The sequence below is a fragment of the Mytilus edulis genome, chromosome 5 (genome assembly GCF_963676685.1).
Source record: "Mytilus edulis chromosome 5, xbMytEdul2.2, whole genome shotgun sequence".
In the NCBI taxonomy this organism is placed as follows: Eukaryota; Metazoa; Mollusca; class Bivalvia; order Mytilida; family Mytilidae; genus Mytilus; species Mytilus edulis.
The window spans coordinates 50,162,131-50,186,947 of NC_092348.1; the positions used below are offsets into that span (position 1 = coordinate 50,162,131).

The window sequence follows — 24,817 nt, forward strand, 5'->3', positions numbered from 1 at the left end:
CTGCTACATTCTGTATGTGTCTGTCCCAAGCCAGGAGTCTGTAACTTAATGGTTGTCGTTTGTTGCTGTGTAAAATATTTGATTTTTGTTCATTATTATGAATATTAATTAGACTGTTAGTTTTCTGGTTTGAATTGTCATATGTCATTTGTGGCCTTTTATTACTGACTATACGGTGGATTTGCTCACTGTTGACAAGTTAAAATCTGTGTTTTTTGGTCTCGTGTGGAGAGTTGTCTTATTGGCAATCACACCAAATCTTCTTTTTATATGTACGCTACATGTATATAATATGTCAAGCTATAAATAATCTAGAGTTTTGCAAATACATTATTTCTGTTCATTGTTGACAGAAGTACTGTTATAAATCAAATATGTTATTTTAAAAAGTGTAAAAAAATTAAAAATAATGAATAAATTGAAAGTTATTAAAAGGTGCCAGGTTGCATGACAAAATAATTAATGCACCATCATTTTCTATGTTCAGAGAACTGTGAAATTGGGATAAAAAATCTTAATTTGCATTATTTGAAAGATCATATATAGGGAACAAGTGTACTAAATTTCAAGTTGATTAGATTTCAACTTCTTCAAACACTACCTTGACCCAAAACCTTAACCAAAAACTTTAAAATGAAGGGGGACAGATGGACTGACTAAGAATGAACAAATGAACAGACAGACAAAGGAATGGACCCACAGACTAAAAAAAATAATGCCCTTAAGTGGGGAACAAAACTAAGTGATAAATGAATTAAAAATTCATTGGAAAACTATAAACTAAAGGAGAAAGTGAAAAAAAGTTGAGGAGTTTGATTTTTTTTTTATCTTTAAAACAAGAAATGGAAATCAATTTTGAAGTTCACATATCCTGAATCCTTCATCTGTTTTATTTTTTTTCCCCAATATCCTGCCTGGACTATTGACAAACCTTCTAAATTATAAATACTTTAAAGCACAGTTTGTTTATTATATATACTATAATTGCTACTAACTTTTTACAGTTTCTACTTCCTGCTTAGTAGTAAACAATAATTTTCAGTTGAAAAGAAATATATATCTGTCATTGTTTTTGTTGCATGTTTAAAAAATTGACATATACATGTATTGTAACCTTAGTCAGCTGAAGGGAAGAATGAAATTAGTTTTTTTGTTTTGCTTTATAAATGTTTTAAATTGTTAGATGTAATGTGGTCTGACATCAAATGATTAGACAGAGTTGACAAGATTTAATTATTGAATGTTCCATGAAATTTTGTTCTGACCAGTAAATAATAATTAACTGCTGCACAAAATGTCCAATAAACCATTTAACTTAGTGCCTTTACAATTTCTGCAAGGTTTGACAACTAGTAGTCTAGTACCATACAAGAATTGTTAATGACTAGAAAATGAGGCAAGAGTAAGAAATAAGATTTTTTTAGCACAAAACAATCAGACTTTATGACATTTAGAAATTTTATTTATCTAGAACTTATTATTTCAAATAAAAGCTGCCATGTATCAAAAAAAATGCATTGATAATAATGTTCCAATATATTAAAGATGCTGATGAACAAAAACACAGCAAGGCATATATAAAAGTTTTGAATTGTTTTCCATATAGGCTTCTTTAAAAGTTCTAATCCCAGCAAACAAATTTTCCCTGCAAGGTGACACCAATATTATAAATATGAACTTGCTTTTTCCACAACTATTTGTGCTTACCATATACAACCATATTCATATCTAATGTCAAGGGAAAAACAAAGCTTTATGTCCTTCTAAATATTTGTTTTATTAAACTGAGATTAGACATACTTTAAATGAAAAGATAACAATGCAAATTTTTCAAGTACAACCAGGGTTCGTCTTTTGTCATAAAATGAAAGGGACTTATTTCAAACAAAATAAAATTAAACAATCAATATTTTAAATGAATAACTCAAATTTCTAATTTACTCTTTTGTTTCTGTTGAAACTTTACAATGAAGAATATCGTCATGCTCATAACACTTGATAATTCATGCACATTTTTTTTTTCAAAACACACAGGGTAAAAGACTACAGGGTACTATCTTCTTTCTAGGACCCAACCTTCCATAACATAAAAGAATAGAAAAATTTATCTGATACATTTTTTTAAAGGATTTAACTTTTTCTATGATTTCCTGTTATACTCACAATTTTTCACATATTTGACTATTCTAAATACAGAGAAGATACTTAGGTTTGTACTACCATGCTAAGTCTTTGTGGATTCAGTTTTAAATAGTTGAAACTCACATCACATTTTTCAGCACAACTAACCAGCCACAAACTCACCTGTACATTGGCTATGTGGTAGATCACAGTTCCAAGTAGTATGGCTACAGCTAAACCAATATATCCAACCACTAAGGGCCTCTGGATCTGTATGATATAGCTTTGGTAAATTGGCTCAATCTGTAGCACCTCAAACTTTTTCTGTAAATCAAAGATTAAATTATTTCTAAATTAGTTAGCAATGAAAACAAAATTGTGTATTTCATATAATTACAAAATAAAACTATGGGAAAAAAAGGTTTCCTTATAAATTTATAGTAAAGTTTATATAGTCTTTTCCAAAGTTTGACTTTTTATTTTGATATCATGATTTATATTATTTATATAAAGCTAAACTATTTTATCATTAAAATTTTCTTTAAATAAAACATGTGAATAGACAATAACATCTATATTCAAAATCAATGGTTGCATTCACTGATTAAAGTTCTAAAATGAAAAAAAAATATATTACCATTATAAAATGTTTAAATAAAATTCTTCATCGAAATCACTTGAATCACATCAATTTCAGACAGAGCTCTCCAATAATTTGATCTTATCATTTTAATTTATAAATATGATACAACAAATGTTATGGAAAATAAGTACTTAAACCAACTGCTATAATTATTATTCTAAATCATTAATTCACACTGCAATAAAATGTTTAATAGGAATTAAATTGATATTGAAGTAAAAAGAGTACTTTTAAAAGTATCAAAATAAACACCCTACTAGCCATTTTTATCTTTATTCAATTTCAAGATATCTTACAATGTACATCATATATCTTATAATGTAAATAAAATATCTTATAATGTAAATAAGATATCTAATAACATATATAAGATATCTAACAAAGTATATAAGATATATTGTATTCTATTAAGATATCTGTTTTAATTTGAAGTAAATAAGTTATTTATAAAAATGAAGATGTGGTAAGATTGCAAATGAGACAACTCTTCACAAGAGACAAAATTGATAAGAAATTAAGAGGGTGTCCATGGAAAAACTAGGCAGTGGATGGCACATGACATATTTTGTTTTCAAAATTTTTTCAAAAAAAAATTCACAAATTCATTCTTTCTCACAGTTACATTTTGTTTTTTTATTAACTGCAACAAATAAAGAGAAAAAAATACATGGAAAGCACTGAAAATTCATTGAAAAGGGGAGATAACTCTTCATTTTGTACAAAATTTTGTTGCATTGTTAGTGAACTTTAAAATCATTTTCTGAGCCATCCACTAATGATTAAAAAATATCTTTGACATATATATCCTTTGTATGACATAAATATTGCATTGGATCCAAAAATTCAGTGGGAAAAAAATTATGTTGTGCCACCCATATCATAGGTTTTGCCTGATATTTACTTGGACAGCCTCTTAACAACTAAAGGTTACTGTACGGCTTTCAGCAATGAGCAAAGCCCATACCTTATAGTCATCTATTAACAGCCTGTAAATGACAAATGTCACAAGACAATTCAAACAAAATTTCAAAGAGCCCTGATTTATGTACAAAATAATGAACGAAAAACAAATATGTAACATAGTAACAAATAACATGTCTACCAAAACTTTCATCACAGGATGAGAGACACTGCAGGAGGCATGAGAAAAAGGTACCATATTCAATATAGTCAAACATTAAATAATTGATTAATCAGTTCAGCTCAGAATAATTTTGCAAATTTAAGCTAAAACATAAACATCAGGACAATATGAACATCAGCTGTAAGTGTAAAAACATTTTATATCTAACTTTTTTGGCCCCAAAACCTATGATATGGGTAGCTCTTCATCTTTTATATATGCTTTGGATTTCAAATATTTTGGCCACGAGCATCACTGAAGAGACATGTATTGTCGAAATGCGCATCTGGTGCAACAAAATTGGTACCGTTGATTTTATTATAGAATAAAAACCTTCTACTTTGAAGAAGCAGAGTAGACTTAACATGTTATTAAACCCTAAAGCAGGCAGACAGACAGAAAGAAAGAAAGACAGACACAGACAGAAAGACACAAAGATTGCAGGATATGAAAGAACTTGGATACACAAATATTTTTATAGTGGAAGCTTGCAAAATTTCAAAGGAGTAGGCCCAGGAGGGCACTTTTTTGGCCCCAACATATAGCGTTTTTAAAAATTTGTTGACAAGTAAAGTTTAAGCTTTTTTGTTGAAAAGTAGAATACTTTAGCTCCATAAGTAAGGGTTGTTGTTTTTACTATGCAATACACATGCATCAGATACCCATTCATGCCATATTACTGAAATCTTTATAATTTTAGCATTTGTGCCAACTTTAAGACGGTTTTTTGTCTAAAAGAGAAGTGGACCCATTTGTGTTCAGCCTTAATATTATAATAAATGTTGTATTTGATGATTATACATAACATATATAAGGTTTAGATTGAACATGAATGTTGCCACTCATATTTTAGACAAAAACCATAGTACATGTATAGTGACATTTTATGGCCATATTTGATTGATTTTTCATACTTAAGCTTGAATTTGAGTCTCTTTAATGACCATATCAGTTCAAATCTTTTACAGAAACTAAATGAATCAACTGAAGTAGACATGTAAGTGTTTAAAAAATGTCAAAAATCTTTCATCTGAAAAATGCACTTTGAATTTTAGCCCAAAACTAGCCCTTACCGGACCTTCTCCTTTACAATTTAAGTTTAATATGAGTTTAGAACATATAAATCTATTAGGTTTTGAAAATCAGAGTAACTGATTATATCTACTGCTTTTTCAATAGGATTTATACACTAAACAGGAAATAAAAGGTGTTAAATGGACTTCAACTAAATTTTAAAATCTTTCACCCAAAACAATTTCTCATAAAAGACAGGAAAATGTTTAAAATCTATAACTTGGATTTCTGACCAAAATGTTGATACACAAATAAGTATACTTATTTATTTTAAATTACACACACACACAAAAAAAAACACTTTTTGCTACATTCATAAAGGAAATATATAGTGAAATTGTTGTATAGAAATCATAAATTAATTGAAGGGAAAAGCAAGTCTTCAATAGAAAAAAAAATCATGTTTCTCTCAAGTTTAACATGTATAACTAAACTTAAATATTTAAAACTATAATTTCAATTACATATACTATAAATTTAAAGAGAGCAAATAAATCTATATGTGTAAACAAATATGTATAAAAGTTTGAACAACTTACATCCTCTTTTCCATCAAGCAAATTACGATACTGTTGTCTACATCCAACCATATTGGGTATTATTGACAAACTCCTAGGTTTCAATTAGTTATGAGGAAATCATTGGCCAATGCACTATATTTATGATTGTATTTCACAAGAGAATACTCCACATCAGAAATGGCAACATCAAGTATTCAGTATTGCATAATTATGAACATGTATAATTAAAAGGTTGTACAAAAAAAATATATAAATTATTTCTTCATAGATAGACAAGTTTTAAAGTTAAGACATGATGTGGCTGTAGGGGATACATAAAACTTGTCAGATAAAAGTGGAAAGATTGGCTATGTAAGAGTAAGCACGAAAAGCCAGTAACCAAATTAATTTTTATTGCTACGAACTTGGTGTAGGTGAAAGGAAAAGCCATCTGTCATTTCAATTTTCTTTAACTCCATTCACTTAATTAATTTACTATACTTTACCCAATGTTCAGTTTAACACCATGAAGCAAAAGTTGGTAATTTAAAACCAATTCCTTTATTTTTAATCAAGTTTTAAGAAAGGCGAAGATAGACTTTCTTATTTGGAAGCCAGACTAATTTTTTATCATTTTTACTTTTTATTTTTGTTTTTCTATTCTTCATTCATGCATTTGTATCAGGTCGATTTCTATCCGTCGCAGCTCATATTATGAAATATGAGTGTGAGTATTAAGCTCATACACTTATAGAATTTACCATGGTATATTTCGATTTATTCAATTTTTCTCCTTTTTTTTTAAAGTGAAAAATTATTTGAAAATGCACCATTTTCTATGGATGAATCAAAGTCCTAAAACTTTCATTTCACTGATGTTACAATTTCATTGTGATTTTGAATTTTTTATTAAGTATCTTAATCTTAAAAACAAAATTGGATAGTTTTATTACCGGTACATGTATTAAACAAATATATAGCTGATATTAAACGTGTCATTATATTTTGTAATTGGTCTTTTTAAGGTTGTGCTTTTGACATTTTTTTTTCTGTGACAATAAGAGCAATCAAATATGACATTAATAATGATGTGTTACATTTAACAATTATATCCAAGAGCTATATATGCCATTTCAACTATCTTTATATTTTGATTAAATATATTTGAAATGGCAGCCATCAGGCAAAATGACTGATTGACAATGTATGTACATATGTATATGTCATAATAATAGTAAGAGGAGTTTACTTAAAAAATTGGGACAAATTAATTGATCAGAATTGGGACATATAATAATATTGGCTATGAAAATGATTTTGTTTGCCAGTTTTTAAATGTGGTTATCATAGTTGCTTCTAAAGAACAATAAACTGTTGACAATGGAGATACGCCTCATCAGTCTGCATGATATTCAGAAAAAGACAATCTGATGGACAGCAACATTGCTAATTAATTCAAAGTAGCTGGATCAATAAATGGGAAGGGCCTCTAAATGGTTGACATTCTGAGATGTACAGACAATAATGTAACTTTAGAAAAAATATTGTCTACTGTAGCAGAAAACTTAACATTATAATTTGACCCTGGAACATGGCCTAGGTGGCAGGGCCTCACAATTGTTGTCAAACTGATATGTTTTGATAGTAATGCAACTTCAAACAAAACACATTGATCTATCACAAGTAGTTCCTATCAAACTAACTAAAAGCAGAAAACTTAACAGTTGTTGATGCAGTCCTTAGAGACATTGCTGAAAACCAATACACATGGGCAAGAAGTTACTGTCTACAAAGTAGTACTGTCAGTTTTGAGTTGTTCTCTTACTCTTTTCTGCATACTTTGATAAGAAAAACATAATTTATTCTGCCAACTTCATTATATAGGTCACAACACTTAATTTCTCTGCCAATTTTTGTAATGGTCCTAAAACTTGTTCTATTCTGGCAACTTGTATAAAGGTCCCAAAACTTTAAACTATTCTGCCAACATATATGAAATTGTTGTCTGTGAACCTGGATTCTTTCCAACAGAGAATTGCAATTCTTAGCAAACTCAGTCTGCCGATATAACAATTAATTAGACTCCCCAATGTAGTCGAACAAACTCTGCCGATATAACAATTAATTAGACTCCCCAATGTAGTCTAACAAACTCTGCCGATATAACAATTAATTAGACTCCCCAATGTAGTCTAACAAACCCTGCCAATATAACAATTAATTAGACTCCCCAATGAAGTCTAACAAACTCTGCCGATATAACAATTAATTAGACTCCCCAATGTAGTCTAACAAACTCTGCCGATATAACAATTAATTAGACTCCCCAATGTAGTCTAACAAACTCTGCCGATATAACAATTAATTAGACTCCCCAATGTAGTCTAACAAACTCTGCCGATATAACAATTAATTAGACTCCCCAATGTAGTCTAACAAACTCTGCCGATATAACAATTAATTAGACTCCCCAATGTAGTCTCAGTTTCTATGTTTTAGAAATAATAATTATATTGATACTCACGAAGGTCTATGGGCATTTTCAAAAACATTGTAGACGAGAAAAAAATTTGTAACAAAAGTCTCTTTTTTTGTTTCAGTTTCTCTAAATAATTTTTAATTTTTGTCAAAACCTCAAAAAAGAGTGGAAAAAATATAGTTGTTTAATGGTAAAAAAGAATGTCTAATTTAAGTTTCAGCATAATTTTACTTTGTTGTAAAAATTGTCTAACTGATCATTTCTTTTATTTTTTAAACTGCCCATCTTTCTTTAATGGTTTTCAAGATATTAGACAAAATTGTAAAAATATAATAAAAATTATCATTATTTAGTAAAAAGTCTGATAAGCAGTCCAATAACAATATTACTTTTAAACAGGTATGCAAAAGGGATCGTTTTTTCAATGAAATGATAAGGAAAATAGAGGTGTTGACATATTTCTATCAGAATATTAAACTAACTAGACTAGGCAGTTTAAAAAATAAAAGAAATGATCAGTTAGACAATTTTTACAACGAAGTAAAATTATGCTGAAACTTAAATTAAACATTCATCATTTCTACTATATTACCACTAGAAACTTCCATGAGAACAACTACAACTTTCACTATTAACTATATTCTTATTTTACTTTCACTTTCTATTTATATCTATAAAGTCGTCATAACAACCTCTATTGTTTGGCAAACCACACAACCGCAAAATTTGTACTTCACTGTTTGATTTCATGTGTAATATTGTCCTGAAGACGCCACCCTTGTTGGAGAAACATGTTGACCAGAATAAACTCATACCATGCGGCAATTGATGGGTGTTGTTGTCTTTAATGTTTTATTTTACTTATATAGTGAAAGACAACTGTGAATACCTTTTCGGTATCCACCCACTATTACCCAACTGCACGATAAACACTTCAGGTGTTGGTTCACCTTGTTCAAATTCAAGTTCATAAATGAATGAAAGTTACCCCAGAATTTTTATTTATTGACCTAAAAAGAGTAATCTTTGAGAAAATGAGAGGTATAAATGGACCAAAAGGGAACTAAAACTAGAGGCTCTAAAGAGCCTGTGTCGCTCACCTGTATTTACCGATGCTTTGGAAATCATGTAAAATAAGGTTAAAATCATAATTTATAGTATAAGATATCATTAGATACTATAATAATATCTAAGATAATGTCAAAAAACTGCAAAATTTCCATAAAATTACTAACTCAGGGGCAGCAACCCAACAACTGGTTGTCTGATTTGTCTGAAAATTTCAGGGCAGATATATCTTAATCTGATGCCACCAGTCAGATTTGCTCTAAATGCTTCAGTTTCAGAGATATAAACCAAAAATAGCATTTTACCCTATAGATGTACTATTTTTAGCCATGTCTGCCATCTTGGTTCGCGGGCATTGTCATCGGACACATTTTTAAAACTAGATACTCTTATGATGATTGTGGACAAATTTGGGTACATTTTGTCCTTGTAGTAAAAGATTATAAAAATTTATGAAAAATTGGTAAAATTGACTATAAAGGGCAATTACTCCTGAAGAGGTCAACTGACCATTTTGGTCATTTGACTTATTTGTAGATCTTACTTTGTTGAACATTATTGCTGTTTACAGTTTATCTCTATCTATAATAATATTCAAGATAATAACCAAAAATGGCAATATTTCCTTAAAATTACCAATTAAGGGGTAGCAACTCAACAACTGGTTGTCTGATTCATCTGAAAATTTCAGGGCAGATAGATGTTGACTTGATAAACAATTTTAATCGTGTCAGATTTTCTCTAAATGCTTTGGTTTCAAAGTTATTATCCAAAATTTATTTTTTACCCCCATGTTCTATTTTTAGCCATAGCAGCCATCTGGATAGGCTGGCCGGGTCAACAGATGCATTTTTTAAACAACATACCCCAATAATGATTGTGAAAAAGTTTGGTTAAATCTGCCTTAGTAGTTTCAGGAGGAGATTTTCGTAAAAGATTACAAAAATTTACGAAAAATTGTAAAAAATTGACTATAAAGGGCAATAACCATTTTTATTATGTTTGACTAATTTGTAGATCTTACTTTGCTGATCATAATTGCTGTTCACAGTTTACCTCTATCTATAATAATATTCAAGATAATAACCAACAAGAGGCTGTCACAATGACAGCAAACCGGATTTATTAACATTTAACAGGCTATTATTTGAACTTGGAATTATTTTTAATTATGGAATTTGCTTGATTTTTTGTTATTGAAATTTTCAATAAATTCCACTTTTATTCTGTACTGAAATGTTCTGTGCTGCGCACAACACTTTGTCTTTCTATTACAAAGAAAATAGTATTTTTCAATAGAATGTACTGTGTCGCGCACAACACTATCTAACCAAAATACATTGTATGGAAAGTGTTATTAACCGCTCAAAAGATCATAATACCAAATATTACATGGAATTTATCAAAAATTTTAAACACAAGAAATTATGCAAATTCCATAATTAAAAATAATTCCAAGTTCAAATAATAGCCTGTTATTTATTTGTGTCCTGCCAATATCACCAGAACCATAACTGATGAACGGTGAAAATGAAAATCGTCAATATCAAATTTGACATCCATTTTGTCATCAGTATCAACATATTAAAATTTGAAAAGCTTAGGTTAAATGGTTCATGAGCAACAACATGAATGGAAACGCCATTTTTCCATCTTTCAAGAACCATAACTGATGAATGGTAAAAGTCAAAATCGACATTATTGAACTTAACCTCCATTTTGTCATCAGTAACAACATATTAAAATTTGAAAAGCTTTAGTTGAACAGTTCATGAGTAAATGCACGGACACGACTGGAAATGCCATTTTTCAATCTTTCAAGAACCATAACTCCTGAACGGTAAAAGTCAAAATCGTCATTATTGAAAATAATTTCAGAAAATTTCAGAGCAGAAAGATCTTGACCTGATTAACAATTTTACCATTTTGGGCCAGGTGAGCTAAAAATTGGAAAAATTTGTCAATAATAGGCAATAACTCCTATAAGAGTTTGTATAACAGTGTTGACGTATATGGACAATTGGTATTGCTCATTATTCTGAACATTTTTGCTCCTTTCATATAATAGTTAAAAAAATAATAGACAAAAACTTGAATTTTATCCCTACTATCTATTTTTAACCATGTTGGCCATGTTTGTTGAAAGGCAGGGTTATCAGACACCAATTTTTAAACAAGATACCCCAATGATGACTGTGGCTACGTTTGGTTTTATTTGTCTCAATAGTTTCAGAGGAGAAAATTTTGTATTTAAGATTACTAAAATTTACCAAAATTGTTAAAATTGACTATAAAGGGCAATAACTCCTTCAGGGGTCAATTGATCACTTTGACTATGCTGTCTTAATTGTTGACCATTTTTACTGAACATTATTGCTGTTTACAGTTTATCTATATCTTTAAATATATTCAAGATGTTAAACCTAAAACTGTAAAAATTTCCTTAAAATTACTAGTTAAGGGGCAGCAAACCAACTACAGATTGCCTGATTTGTCATGATAAACATTTGAACCTATTCAGATTTGCTCTAAATGCTTCAGTTTCAAAAATGTAAACCAAAATCTGCATTTCCCCTATGTTCTATTTTTAGCCATGTCAGCCTTGATGGATGGTAGGCTAGGTCATCGGACACATTTATTATCCTAGATACTAGATACCCTACCTAGTTATGATTGTGGCCAAGTGTGGTTAAATTTGTCTCAATAGTTTCAGAGAAGATATTTGTAAAAGATAACAAAAAATTACCAATATGTCTTGCTCTATCTATTATAATAATGAAGATAATAACCCAAAACTGCAAAGTTTTCTTCAAATTAGCAATTCCGTGGAAGCAACCCAACAACGTTAACAGGTTGTTTTTGCCTGAAAATTTCAGGGCAGATGAAAAATTTTACGCCATGTCAGATTTGCTCCTAAATTCTCTGGTTTCAGAGATATAAGACAAAATCCCCATTTTACCTCTGTTCTTTTTTATATACATGGCAGCCATTTTGGTTGGTAGCCGGGGTCATTGGACACATTTTTAAAACTAGATATCCCAATGACGATTGTGTAGTTTTAAGAATAGATTTTTATAAAAGGCAACAGACAACTCCAAACGCCAAGTGATGAGAAAAGCTCACTTTGCCAGTTAGGCCAGGTGAGCTAAATATGGAAAAAAATCATGAGTCGACAGGTTATTTCCCTATGAGCATTGATCGTCTCCAATGATTTTTTTGGGGCATGCCTTTATAGAATTATGTTAATATGGTACTGGTGTGTTTTTCTGCTTTATAATATTTTTACATGCTGCACGATTTAAATTTCACTCACAGTGTTTTCATCCCATGTGATATCTACAAAGACTGACTTACTGTGAGTAGTGATGGAATCAAGTAGACCCTAATGGTTTTCTTGTAGAATCAAGATGAAAACTATGTAAATGTATACAAATAATTATAAAAAAAAATCCAAAAAATAAATGCATTAGAGGATAACCTGTTTATGCAATGATAACCTTCTATATATGCAATGTCCGATCATATAATAATATAGCACTATAGCAGGCTAATTTGCAAAACTGAATTGTTCTAGAGAAGCTAGGTTAAATCAGAGACATATATATGTCTCTGGTTAAATTAAATTTGTTTTGATCATGTATTGTACACTACTGACCTCCTAATTATATAAGTTACAAGGCATAGGACCTACCACGGGATAACTTAATTGAGATGTTTTCTTCTTTCCGTAAATAATTGTTTGTTTGGAAAGCATCGCAAACAAAAACCGGAAAGTTATATTATAAGACACGAGACCGCCGCAGGGACTTAATTTCCGTAAATCATTCTAACGCAGAGATCCGATATTAGGACATACTAGCTGGTACATAATATATTGATATACAAGATGTAACGAATTTTTGTAGACAATGAAGAAAAATTAGGAAAAGTTTCATGCAGGTCAACTAAGTCTTGGGGACGTTATCTATGAATCTAATTATCGATAATATGGACAGATATCCGTTGAGTCCGGCTCAAGTTCTAATATACATGTACATTTCATTCTACACATAATCATTCATTTTCATATTTCAGCATGCAACCAAGTCACAATATTAGCTATTGTGTGGTGTTTCATGTTAAAAAATATTAACCTTAGTATGATATGGATAATACTTCCTCCATGCAAAAGGTCGAGTTTCAATTTTAAATAAGTCATCACAGAATCCAGTTTCAGTTCCGTAATTTATTTCGATTTCCTCGTTGATCTTCCCCGTTTTATTGCTTGCTCCTAATTTTGAATTTTCCACACATTTTTCTGGTGCAATTTTATTGATTTCACCGGACCAATGAACAGTTTTTTTGGTCTGTTTTGCAGAGTTCATATTCCAGATTCAAGGCTTTAACATTAAGCATATCCGCCATTTTCTTTTACAACTTTCATTATTCCCTTTTTCGCTCGTGGTCACAGAATGATAGCAACGCAACAAACAACATTCACACCTTTAGGGTGAACTTTATAAATCAAATACTTTCAACTAGCGACTAAAAAGTTTAATTTTGATGGTCTGTATTATGTGCTATTTTATATGGTTTTATTCGATTGTCAATAAAAATGTTTAATCTTCTCACATTTAACTGTATTATACTCTTTGATATTTAATGTCGATTTTTATTTGTTCGGATGTTTTAACACTATCATCCGTTGTCACCAGGAATTTGCAAGTTTTTACATCACAAACTGAGAATCATCCGATATCGTTCCTAAAATATGAAATCTGATGTGGGATGGAGATTTCTGTATAAGCAACACTTCAATATTTCTCTCGTTATTTTTTAGTTTTTTTTTTTTTTTTTTTTTTTTGGGGGGGGGGGGGGGCACTTATACATTCTCTGAACTTTCTCGAAGATTTGCGTTTACTTTACGTACTCTCGATCCTTGCTCAGAAGATATGGATTAAAGGAGATCGTGCCTTGTTGCAAATTTTTGTTAATGACGTTGTATGATGAAATCTCCCCAGAAGTACATTAGACGATGTAGGGAAAGGAATGATTCTGGTCTCGTCTATATATAGTATGTAAGACATAGAATTGCTAAATGAAAATTACATTTCTGAAGGTAGAAAACATGGATACTATCCGTTAAAATATACAGAAACACGAGTTTGTCCCCTGTTATTTTTAATGTTAGGTCAACTATATATATTTGCTGTATGGAATGATTGTAAGGTGTGCATGTCTGTCTAGCAGTTTTTGTCTGAGCTTGACTTTTTTGTGGTTCATTGGTCACGTTAGGTTTGTTAAGGTTATCAGATGTACTGACAGTAAGCAAAACTTAATTATATTTGTTCATTGTCATGGATAATTGATAATGTCAAGTGTAGCAAAACCTGGACTTTCACAGTTTCGACAATATATCATTTTTCGTTCGATTGATTGTAAATTTGGTCATATTGGGCAGTTTGTAGCTTGCACAATGTTCATTGAAGCCCACACGGTGACATATGATATAGTTGCTCACATCTGCATCATTTGGTCTCTTATGGAACAGTGTTTCATTGGCAATATTCCCACACACATACCTTATCAATTTCTGTCGAGCCTGCGATCGACATTTATGTCACGGCAGCAAGACAACTTGCGATCATAGGGCGTCGCCTACATTTAGTTTCAGTCTGTTATTAATTTGTTTTTAATCAATAACTTTATCAAACCTTTTTTCTTTTTAAATTAAATTTAAACTGAATAATTTTTTAAGACCAAAAGACTGTATTCAGATCAATATCCAATACACAATTAAAGATTAAGATGCATGATCATTTCTTTTTTTATTCTTATTTGTTTGAGCTGCTTAGATGTTGCATTTAAAATATAATTTGAAGTTTTAAAAAGTACATAATTAAGGTGCATCTGTCAAATCTGATCTTCATTAACAAAAGACTTTTTACATCGACACTAAAAGTATACCATCGAGGGACGTTAACCACCTAGGGTCGGTTTTCAGACACGCCTAGTGCACATATGCACCTATGCACGCCTACTTTTGGAGCTCTTGATAACATCAAAGAGAGAACTTCACAATTCAAAATTCATTTTGGTTGCAAATTTACTGACACATTCCTAGATTCCAAGTGTGAATTTAAAAACTTATCCTTTCAAGAGGACTATTATCTACAAAGTTTATCCAAGTGTGTACACATCCATTTGCGGTCAAATTGCGAAATTACGATAAACGTTTAATCATCTTATCGGGCATTTATTAGTTGGAAGAACATTTATTTCAGCACTTCGTACGTATTATTTTGTATAGAGCAAAAGGCATATATTACCAAAAACATAAAATTCAATAAACACTACAATTTATCTCGCCATGTTAAACAAAATTCCAAGTGCCAAATGGATTTAAAAAAGAAACATTTTTCTTTATAAGCACACAAAAACAATTCACATCCCATAATTGATTGTGTCACGGGATAGGGGACGCACTTCTCACCACAAATTAGTCCTAAACAGGAGCATTTCTTGAAACTTAACATAAGAAAGACAACCCTATATTTCAAGTTGAAAATAATATGCTGTATTCTTGGTCTCGTTCGTGATATCGGACAGTTTGGAATGATAAAATAGAGAAACGTATCTTAAAACCTAAAAAAAAACAATCTAACATTTGTATATTCATGTGTGAAATTCAAGTCCAGAATCTCATCAAGTGGTTGTCTAGCGTCATAGCTGTATACATGTTGTTTCTAAATGTTACTTAAAGAATTTGGTAATGGTGACAGAGGCTCTGTTTTTGAAATAAACTATGATCTTGTCGGTTGAGTAGTTCCAGAAACCTATTAATTTCTTACGTTTTAAAAAATAGAACACAGATATATTGGCAGGAACTTAGAAAAGAGATTCCAAGTTAATTAGAGATATAAAACAGAAAAATAGATTTAAAAATATGGACAAGATATAATCTTCGCAATCCTTCGTGTTTTAGAAGTAAAAAGTATTCACATTAGTAACTTTTGAAAATAAATGACCACCTATAACAAAAAGCAGTAACCTCCAAGCCATGAGACTCTGTTTGTAACAACTTTGAGGTAACTCGTATAGACCATGGCTAAAAAAAACGCAGGTAGATACTTTATATAGATATAGGAAGATGTGGTATGAGTGCCAATGAGACAACTCTCCATCCAAATAACAATTTATAAAGGTAAACCATTATAGGTCAAGGTACGGCCTTCAACACGGAGCCTTGGCTTACACCGAACAGCAAGCTATAAAGGGCCCCAAAAATTAGTAATGTAAACGGGAAAACCAACGGTCTTTATGACTGGGAAATTGACACAAAAAGTTAGATACATAAAACTCCAAATATAGATCTCTGATTTCGTTATCCTGCATATGCATATTGTAAAATAACATTTGACATGTTTATAGAACCAGAATGAATACATCAAATAAGCAAATAAAATTGAGAACAAGCGCTTCCATTGTCACATCCTAAGATCAGAACACAATTTATATCATATTTAGAAAGTTTCGACATTAACATTTAACTAACTTTTACAATTTTCTACTCAGAAACATGCACTTGGTTTACATATTAATATGTTCTATCTTCAGGAGAATGATAGAAAAAAAAACATTTTAAAAACTAAATTTTGAACATCTTCAAGTTATGAAAGATTAGACTATACTTAACGCGGGAGCGGGAGATGAGAATGGTATTTTTTTTTATATAGAAGGCTTCAACAAACAAACTAATAAATAATAAAGTTATTAAACTTTATTAAAGTATGGTCAGTTCGTATGTTTTCGTACGTCATATGAATTCGTACTTTTTATTCTTTAAAGCAGCTAATCAATGGAAATTTGTGATGCCACCATGCATTCTTAATAAAAAAAAAACCATATTACAAGGATACACCAGACTTTATTTGTTTGAAACACATCACATTGTTCAAGGTTTACTCAACACAACTTAGAAATAGAAAAAAAAGACATATGTTAACATTAAAACTATGACACAGTTGTAATTCATAAGAAAATGGATTTTTTAAAATCATATTGGCTTATATAATATCATAACACTATTATTACTTTTAACGTTTTTGTCATTCGAACAAAAGCAGTCACACGTACATCACATGCAAAAAATGAACGCCAAACGTATAGAACTGCGTGTAATGTTCATGCTATTAAGCTTTTTTATATCCCTGTATAACCAAAGCTCTCACGATAAATCTAACGGCCTGATTCTGCTAACTGTCTTTGGTACATTAAAAGGGGTACCGCTTATGCTATTACTAATTGACTAACAATTGAAAAAATAAGGATAATATTTAGTTAAGTAATTGAAACAAACGGACGTTATTTTGCATCGTATTAACACTACTCTTTACACTAAATGGATTCAGTTACTGCTGCAACGGAAAATGTATTGTTAAGATTTTATGGTATCCACAAAATTCCGAAGAGTTTACGGAAACCACTTAAACAACCATTTGAAAATATGGTTCGGAGATATGATGCGTTATTTCACCATGTTGAAAAATTTATTTCTATTGTTCTGATACCTAAACTTTGATGACATGGTTTAGCTATGAGCCACTGTCATCCCAAAGTCTTTGCAGTTGTTTGATACATTTGTTTGATCAAGTATTGATCAAACTGTAGGCAGTTATATTTAATATTCTGAATAATATAATTAAAGTTCATCATAACAAATGGACAAAAATGGCTGTAATTTCACCTCAAAAACTATCATCTGAGTACAGACTAACCTGTCCAGCTGGAAGAGTTTTAAGGCCTGTCATCTACTAGATATATAAAAGTAAAATGCTATTTTTTTAAGCCGAAATATTTGCCAACACGTTTTTATAACATCATCCTCGTATATTACAATCTTATATATATTAGTACCGTTGTGCAAACCTTTAGACTTATATTAAGTAACGACAATGTATTTATAAAGGTTACTCGGACACACTCAAAGAACGTGTGATTACACCAAAACATGCTTATGGTGTATGAGTAAGCACCTGTTTAGGTAATATTATTCATAATGAGTTCATGTTAGCTGAATTATAGTATAGGAAGTCTAGAATTGTCATTCTGGATTCACCTTCCGGCAATACGATATCGTTTCCCACCAACCCCTTTACTTCATAAGAAAGTACACAATATGGAGTAAATAGTGTATATGATCTGTATTACTATGTGATGGCAGGGGTCGATAACAGGAAATTGGACATTTGTGTTTTATTTCTGATATAACAAACTTTCTGTGCTGTCGTGGCGAACAGTATTGAGTCTGTCTTTATAAATTATTTATGTTCGTTTGAAGTATAATTGAATAAGAACATAAATATCCGAATCGACATTACAGATGCGCGCATATGAAACCAACAAAGATATATTCACTAGATACATAAACATAAAAAAAGGAGCAAACGGAAGAAAGGATGAATGATTGCACTGGAAAACTTTAAAAAGATTAATGAAAAAGTCACAAAGAACGTTGGCCAGGTTGTGTTTGCAGAAAAAAAAGCAAACTTGTCTGATTTGTAATTCAACGCACAGTAGTTTGATAGGAAGCTAAAGGTGAAAATAATATAATCAAAAAGAGCATCTTTAATTATCATCGTAATTTAACATTTATGTTCCATGAACATATGTAAACCAAGTTTGTAGTATTGAATAAAGTAACAATTGCAACCCTGAAATTCTGCACACTTGCTTTGTATTATCCGGAAAAAACAACAACAAATAGAATTAGAATATCAAAATACCAGATCTATTACAATATAACACCACTGGAATAATTAATATCTTGATCATTTATTTTCATTAAAAGAGTTCTTCGTATTAAAAAACATTCTTGAAAAGACGAAGACGTCTGAAGACCCTTGTATTCATTGAACCTGTAATCGAATCCGAGTAAAAACAACTTCCTGTGGCTGAACTAGTTGTTTTATTTCGGATTCCTTTGCTACCACTAGAATATTTTATATGTTTTCCACTGTGGTAGTGAGATGACATTTTTAATAATCGTTTTAACTTGAATTGACCTTTTTGGCTTACCTTAAGTGTCCATACTGAATGGTCTTTAAGTTTTAACGTTTCCTTTTTAATATCTCTTGTCTTGCCTGTTTCCACAGCATGTCCATTTTGCCTTTTGTTGTTTCTTGCATAAACTGCCTTGTTATGTTTTTTCGGAATCGGATTATGGTTCAATAAATTGCTCCTGGTAACTTTTGGAGAAACTTTATTGCGTGGTTGATTAAATGTAGAACTCTTATTATCGTTGTCAGTCTTTGGTAGACATAGTTTTGTTGGATTCATAACTTATATGGCGATCGGATTATACAAAAGCTCGTATTTTGCTTTACTGCACTAAGTCTTTAAAGTTTGAAATGTACTAAAGAAATATGCTTTTAAAAAGATTAAGATCAGTTGAATTTTAGAATCTAATATCACATACTAGTATTTGAATCAAACACCGGGTTCAATCTATCAGTATTTTCAATATTCAGTAGATGCTTCCACTTTGCGAAGGCGATCATTGCCACCCTGAAATATAGATGCCACATTTAATGTCGCGGTTTACTTTAGTCTAGCAACGTTGAATCTGTATTTACAAAAACTGAAACACAACAATATATTTCAACATGAAATGAATTTTCAGTGAAATAAATAAATTATATCACCGCCAACAAATAAACATTTTGTATAAACATTTTATAATATATGTAATAAAATGTTTATGTTTATCTTTATTTCTTGTAGTTATATTAAGTTTAAATTAATAATGGAATACAATTTAAACTCTTGAGCATTCATTTTGACTTTAAAATTAAATGCCGGTGTCAAGTTTTAAACCATACTTAGATTTAAAAACAATATACTTTATTATTTACAACATAAATTCAATATATAAATTATCCTCGATTTAAATCTGGATTTCAATAAAATATATGAAAGCTAGGTTATGGTTATATGAAAATACGAAGATAGTATATGATTTTCAGTGAAACAACTCTCCACTATAGACCAAATGACATAGACGTTAACAACTTTAGGTCACCTTACGGCCTTCAACAATGAGCATAACCCATACCGCACAGTCCGCGATAAATGGTCCCGAAATGACAAATGTAAAACAGTGTATATAGCTGTCGTTGATTCAAAGATATACATACAATTTTACAAAGTGTCACTTAACTGCAAAACAAAACACCAAATTCACTGTACTGACAAATTGCAAGCTGAGCAGGTGCTCAAAGGGCAAATTTAGCTTCAACACAAACAATCCTGATAACGTTTACAATTATAGAACAAACACTTGAAGAAACAACTTGATGAAACCTGGCAAAATTTCTAAAAGATATGAAATAAATCATTGTGCGAGATATGAAAGTCAAAATATTATGTAATGACAGTGTAGCTATAAAATGTTCTTTCTTTGTTTTATGAATTTCAGAACAAATATACAAATTCTCCTAACGAGAGTCTTGTCCTTTTGTTTTAGAACTGTAACAATTAAATACTCTGTTAAACCAGATGGACAGAATGTTTTATATATTGGCATTGCTTAGAATAAAGTGCACAATTTTTAAGTATACTTCTTTGAAGATATTTGTTTTGCTTTCCGTTTTCAAACTTGTTTGTTATTTGTGCAATTAAGAGGTGTTGAAGCATAGTATATAGAACACTCAACATTGACATTATCTACACTTATTCTTGGAATAGCAATTTGACAAACTAACTTCTAAGTATTAATGTGAAAATAGGTTTTTTCCTATTTACGAAAAAAAAATATGCCAGGAAACTGTGCTTAACCTTAACCACATATTCAAATAATGAGAAATGGCTCGACAAAACTTTTTTGTACATGCATCTATGGAAAACGACGAATTAGTGCATGTTTGATAAATAAACTCATCATAGATACCAGGATTTAAATTTTGTATTTGCACCAGACGCGCGTTTTGTCTAATTTCTACGTTCAAATAAAGTGGATGTAAACACACTGAAAATCATTTACTTTCGAAAGCTACAGTATCATTTAAATTAAGACACCATCACTATGTAAAAACTTACAAGATTTACACGTAAAAATTACTAAGATCTGCAAAGTTTTGTTTTTATATAAAAGGATGTATAAAAGGACGAATCTAAAAGCATCTGAGGACACATTACACACCAAATAGACTTGTACCAAAGGACATTTGTTCTTTAGATTTTCAATGCAATTGTTACATTTAAACAGATGTGAATAGATTTATGAGAGTCACATAAAGGTATCAGTAATTCATAGACAGTGAGACAGAAAAAATACACAGAAATAATAAATTATTACTAGAATAACCTCAATATCATTCATCAACAAAATATACTGCATTTTTATTTTGGAGTCATTTTTACTCTTATTTAGGTTAAAATAAAATCCGCAATTAATAACCAAAAAATAATAAATAAACCACGTCCGGTTATTCTTTTTTACATATTATTTATCACCTAAAGCTTAACTTACCACTGGTTTCAATTTATAACATATTAATAATTCCTATGCTTACATACCTGTATTTTCACCTGTACTCATAACCAGCCTTTTCCATGTCTAATCTATCAGTTCTCTGACAAAAAGTTAATTATGCATGATATTGAAAACAGATCCTATTAATTGTGGAACGTCGATACAGAGTATAACATTTCATTGCTGAACAAAATAAACGTCATAGTTTATCCGGCATCCTTTGATAATGGCCTTTGACATGCTTACGTCAGGATTTCTCAGTTCAAACTTATTTAAGGAACTACTTACAGATTCTACGAGAAATCATTGATTTGCACGTATCTGTTGGCGTCAAAATACATATAGTATATCGAAATTTGTAGACAGGACTAAATGAACCACTCTCCCTGAAATCCCTATTTTAAGCTTTTGATTACGGCGTATACATATTTGGAGATAAGGTAAATGTTTTAAATTCCAAAAGAGAATTCTTTTATGTTTGTGTTACCATCAATATTCTTAGTATATATTGCAACATTTTCATTTTTTTACGCCAATGTAAAACATTTTACCATGTACTTGTTCAACAATATTGTTTACACCAACAGTTGAGAACGACTACGATGTAAGATGTGAACGGTCGTCTAAAAAATAGAAATTGAAAATAATGGTATTGATCACTATTGATTTTATTGTTTGAAATTTATTTGATTGCCAATGATACACCTTTCCAACAGATTCGAAATGACATGGGTTTTTGTAATTTAGCGTTAAGACACGGATGGGCTTTAAATCACATTTCACTGATCTTTTTAGACGTTTCTTGTTTTAATTTGGAAAATGAAAAAAAAATAAAAAAAAATAGAGTGCAGAAATAATGTTATTTTAAACATTTGAGCAAAACTCTAACCACACAAAATGGAATCTGAATAGCAAATCGCGAAAATGATAAGACGCAAATTTTTCGAAGAGTAAATTATTCACAATCAATACCTTTTGGTCAGTCCTCGTTTTATAATTTATGTAGCTATCTTAAACTCACTGAAAATTAGGATCCAGTATCGGCTTTTCAGGAATACTTACATATTTTATATTAAATTCTGGATACATCGTTATATTATATATCAATAATCATCAGGTTCTTACAGAAATGCAAAAATCCAATATATCTACTGTTGCGGAAAAAACAGCGAGTTTCGTTTTCAGAATGATTTTGCATTCACGTCGGGTCGATTTATTAGCTTTTTTAATGATAATTTTGAAAAAGAATTATTTTCTCATTCGTAAACATGAAGAATGGTCAATGTCAGTGTACATGAAATACAAGATAAATGAAGCTTTCTTTCCATGTACAACTATCTGCAATGCCTATGTGTATTATTAAAAATATGTCGATTTTATTTTTTTTTCATTTTAAAGTAGACTTTGTCGTTGACAATGTGCATGCGTATGTGTGTGTGTTTCATTATTCTGTTATAAATTCTGTCAGTACTGAAGTAATGGAACTGAGCGGATGATTCACCCGTGGACTTACAGTTTACCAACAGAGATATCGACCCAGTGCTTATAAATGAAAATAAGACATTTTGAGAGTCCGAAAAACTATTCATTTTCATCAGGAACGCTCGAACATAAAAACATTTCAAAGCTCCGAACAATAGACAAAACCAAAAAGAACACAGAAAAGTAAATCGTAATTTGCGAGAACAGAGAACAGTCACAATTAACTAACAAGTAATCTTAAAAGATAGATACATATAATAGTATTTTATACATGTGGACATGGGATGGTCATAACTAATCTGAAATCATTTATTTTCTTCGCATGCATTGCCCAGTAAACAATTTTAAAGTATCTCACATGGAGATTCATCACGCATATCAAGGCCTTTAGGCTTAAGCTTGCTTCAAAAGAAACGAACCAATATTATTTAATAATGAAAACGAGATCAGTTGAAACCTTACAGATGGACATGCAGATAATACAATCATTCTAAACACCCAGTACAGTTAACTTATAACTTATGGCATGAATGCACTATATATTGTGTTAATATAGTATTTTCATGCTTGTTGTATCTTGAAAAGTAAATTGCGAATTGAGGCCAAGTTCAGATGAAACATGTCTGACAGACATATGTATTTCTTCTTTCAAATATATATATAACAAATAGTGTTGTCAAATTTCTCATAAAACAAACTGAAAAACTGAAGAAATGTAATGAATAAAAAAACAACAGTCTTTTTTATATATATTAAAGCAAGGCTCTACATAAAATAAAAATATCGGTGGCCGGGTGTTACCTTTCCTTTTCAGTTTTATTTAGCGTTATAACCGGCACAGTACATGATATAAGGCATGAGGATGGAATATTTACAGATTAGCTGAATTACCTATCGTTAAGGATCTTACAATATAATGCAGGATGCAGTCACAGAAATTATTATTTATAAGTACGTCTAAACCAGTGACAACTCTGCGACAGATTTTAATCAGATCACCAGCACCGAGGAAAGGTTACACCCGGCCACCGAAAGCTTTCTGTAGAGCCTGGTTGGTCATTGAAAAAGCGGAGTGTCTATTCGTCCGGCTAGCCGGACGAATACTTAAAAAATCTCTATTCGTCCGGCCATCCGTCTGCGGATGCATCTTCAATATCAATAAAAGTGTCATGTGACGCGGAAAGTGTCCCGGATGAGGTGTCGGATAACAAACGCGCGTACGCAATGGACGTTTTGAGAATCGGAGATCGTGATTTATATTTAAAGATGTTATAAAGAAAACAAGAGAGAATGTGATTGCTGTAAACAAATTTCTATAGGAGTGATTCCAGAACAAAAGCGTATGCATATTAACTGTGAGGAATAAGCCTGAAATCAAAGTTTAATTGATAATTTACCTCCATTTACCTACTATTTACCAAAACGCATTCGGAAAAAAATACTTATATAAAATGGATGCATTATTTTTAAGTTATACTACAACGGAGATCTATGAACATGCACTGGTATGCCTGGACTGGGAATATGACACCAGGGTTGGGGTATCCCCCCTTTTTACTGTTGTATCTAATATACATTTTTTTCTAAAAAGATTCTATCGAAAACACAATCCTACTTTTGGGGACAGGTTACACGTGCCTACCCTTTTCTCTAATTTCCTATAAATTAAAAATCTCCGAATAATTTAAATGAAAAATCGTCTATAATCATTTGAGGACCTTACTTTAGAATAAAAAAAAATCTGAATCAAATGTAAAGTTTTTTTTGTTTTGTTATTAGAATGAGTTCTTTTTCATAAAACGATGAGATAATATAT

General features: G+C 30.7%; 1 protein-coding gene across 8 annotated transcripts in view; it reads right to left on the minus strand.

Moving 5' to 3' along the window:
* LOC139525446 (adenylate cyclase type 2-like) overlaps nt 1-24,817 on the minus strand; it is a 74,591-nt gene that overhangs the window by 45,647 nt on the left and 4,127 nt on the right. Inside the window, exons 1-3 of one of the 8 annotated variants that reach the window (XM_071320780.1) lie at nt 21,564-21,744; nt 19,065-19,553; nt 2,305-2,445 (exon numbers count right to left, since the gene is read on the minus strand). In XM_071320780.1, the coding sequence (XP_071176881.1) occupies nt 2,305-2,445; nt 19,065-19,325 (402 nt within the window). In that variant the 5' untranslated portion in view covers nt 19,326-19,553; nt 21,564-21,744. Of the gene's footprint in view, nt 1-2,304; nt 2,446-5,500; nt 5,705-12,663; nt 12,803-13,141; nt 13,514-19,064; nt 19,554-21,563; nt 21,745-24,817 lie in introns of those variants that run through there. The other 7 variants (XM_071320783.1, XM_071320782.1, XM_071320781.1 and 4 more) reach the window with 7 other exon arrangements.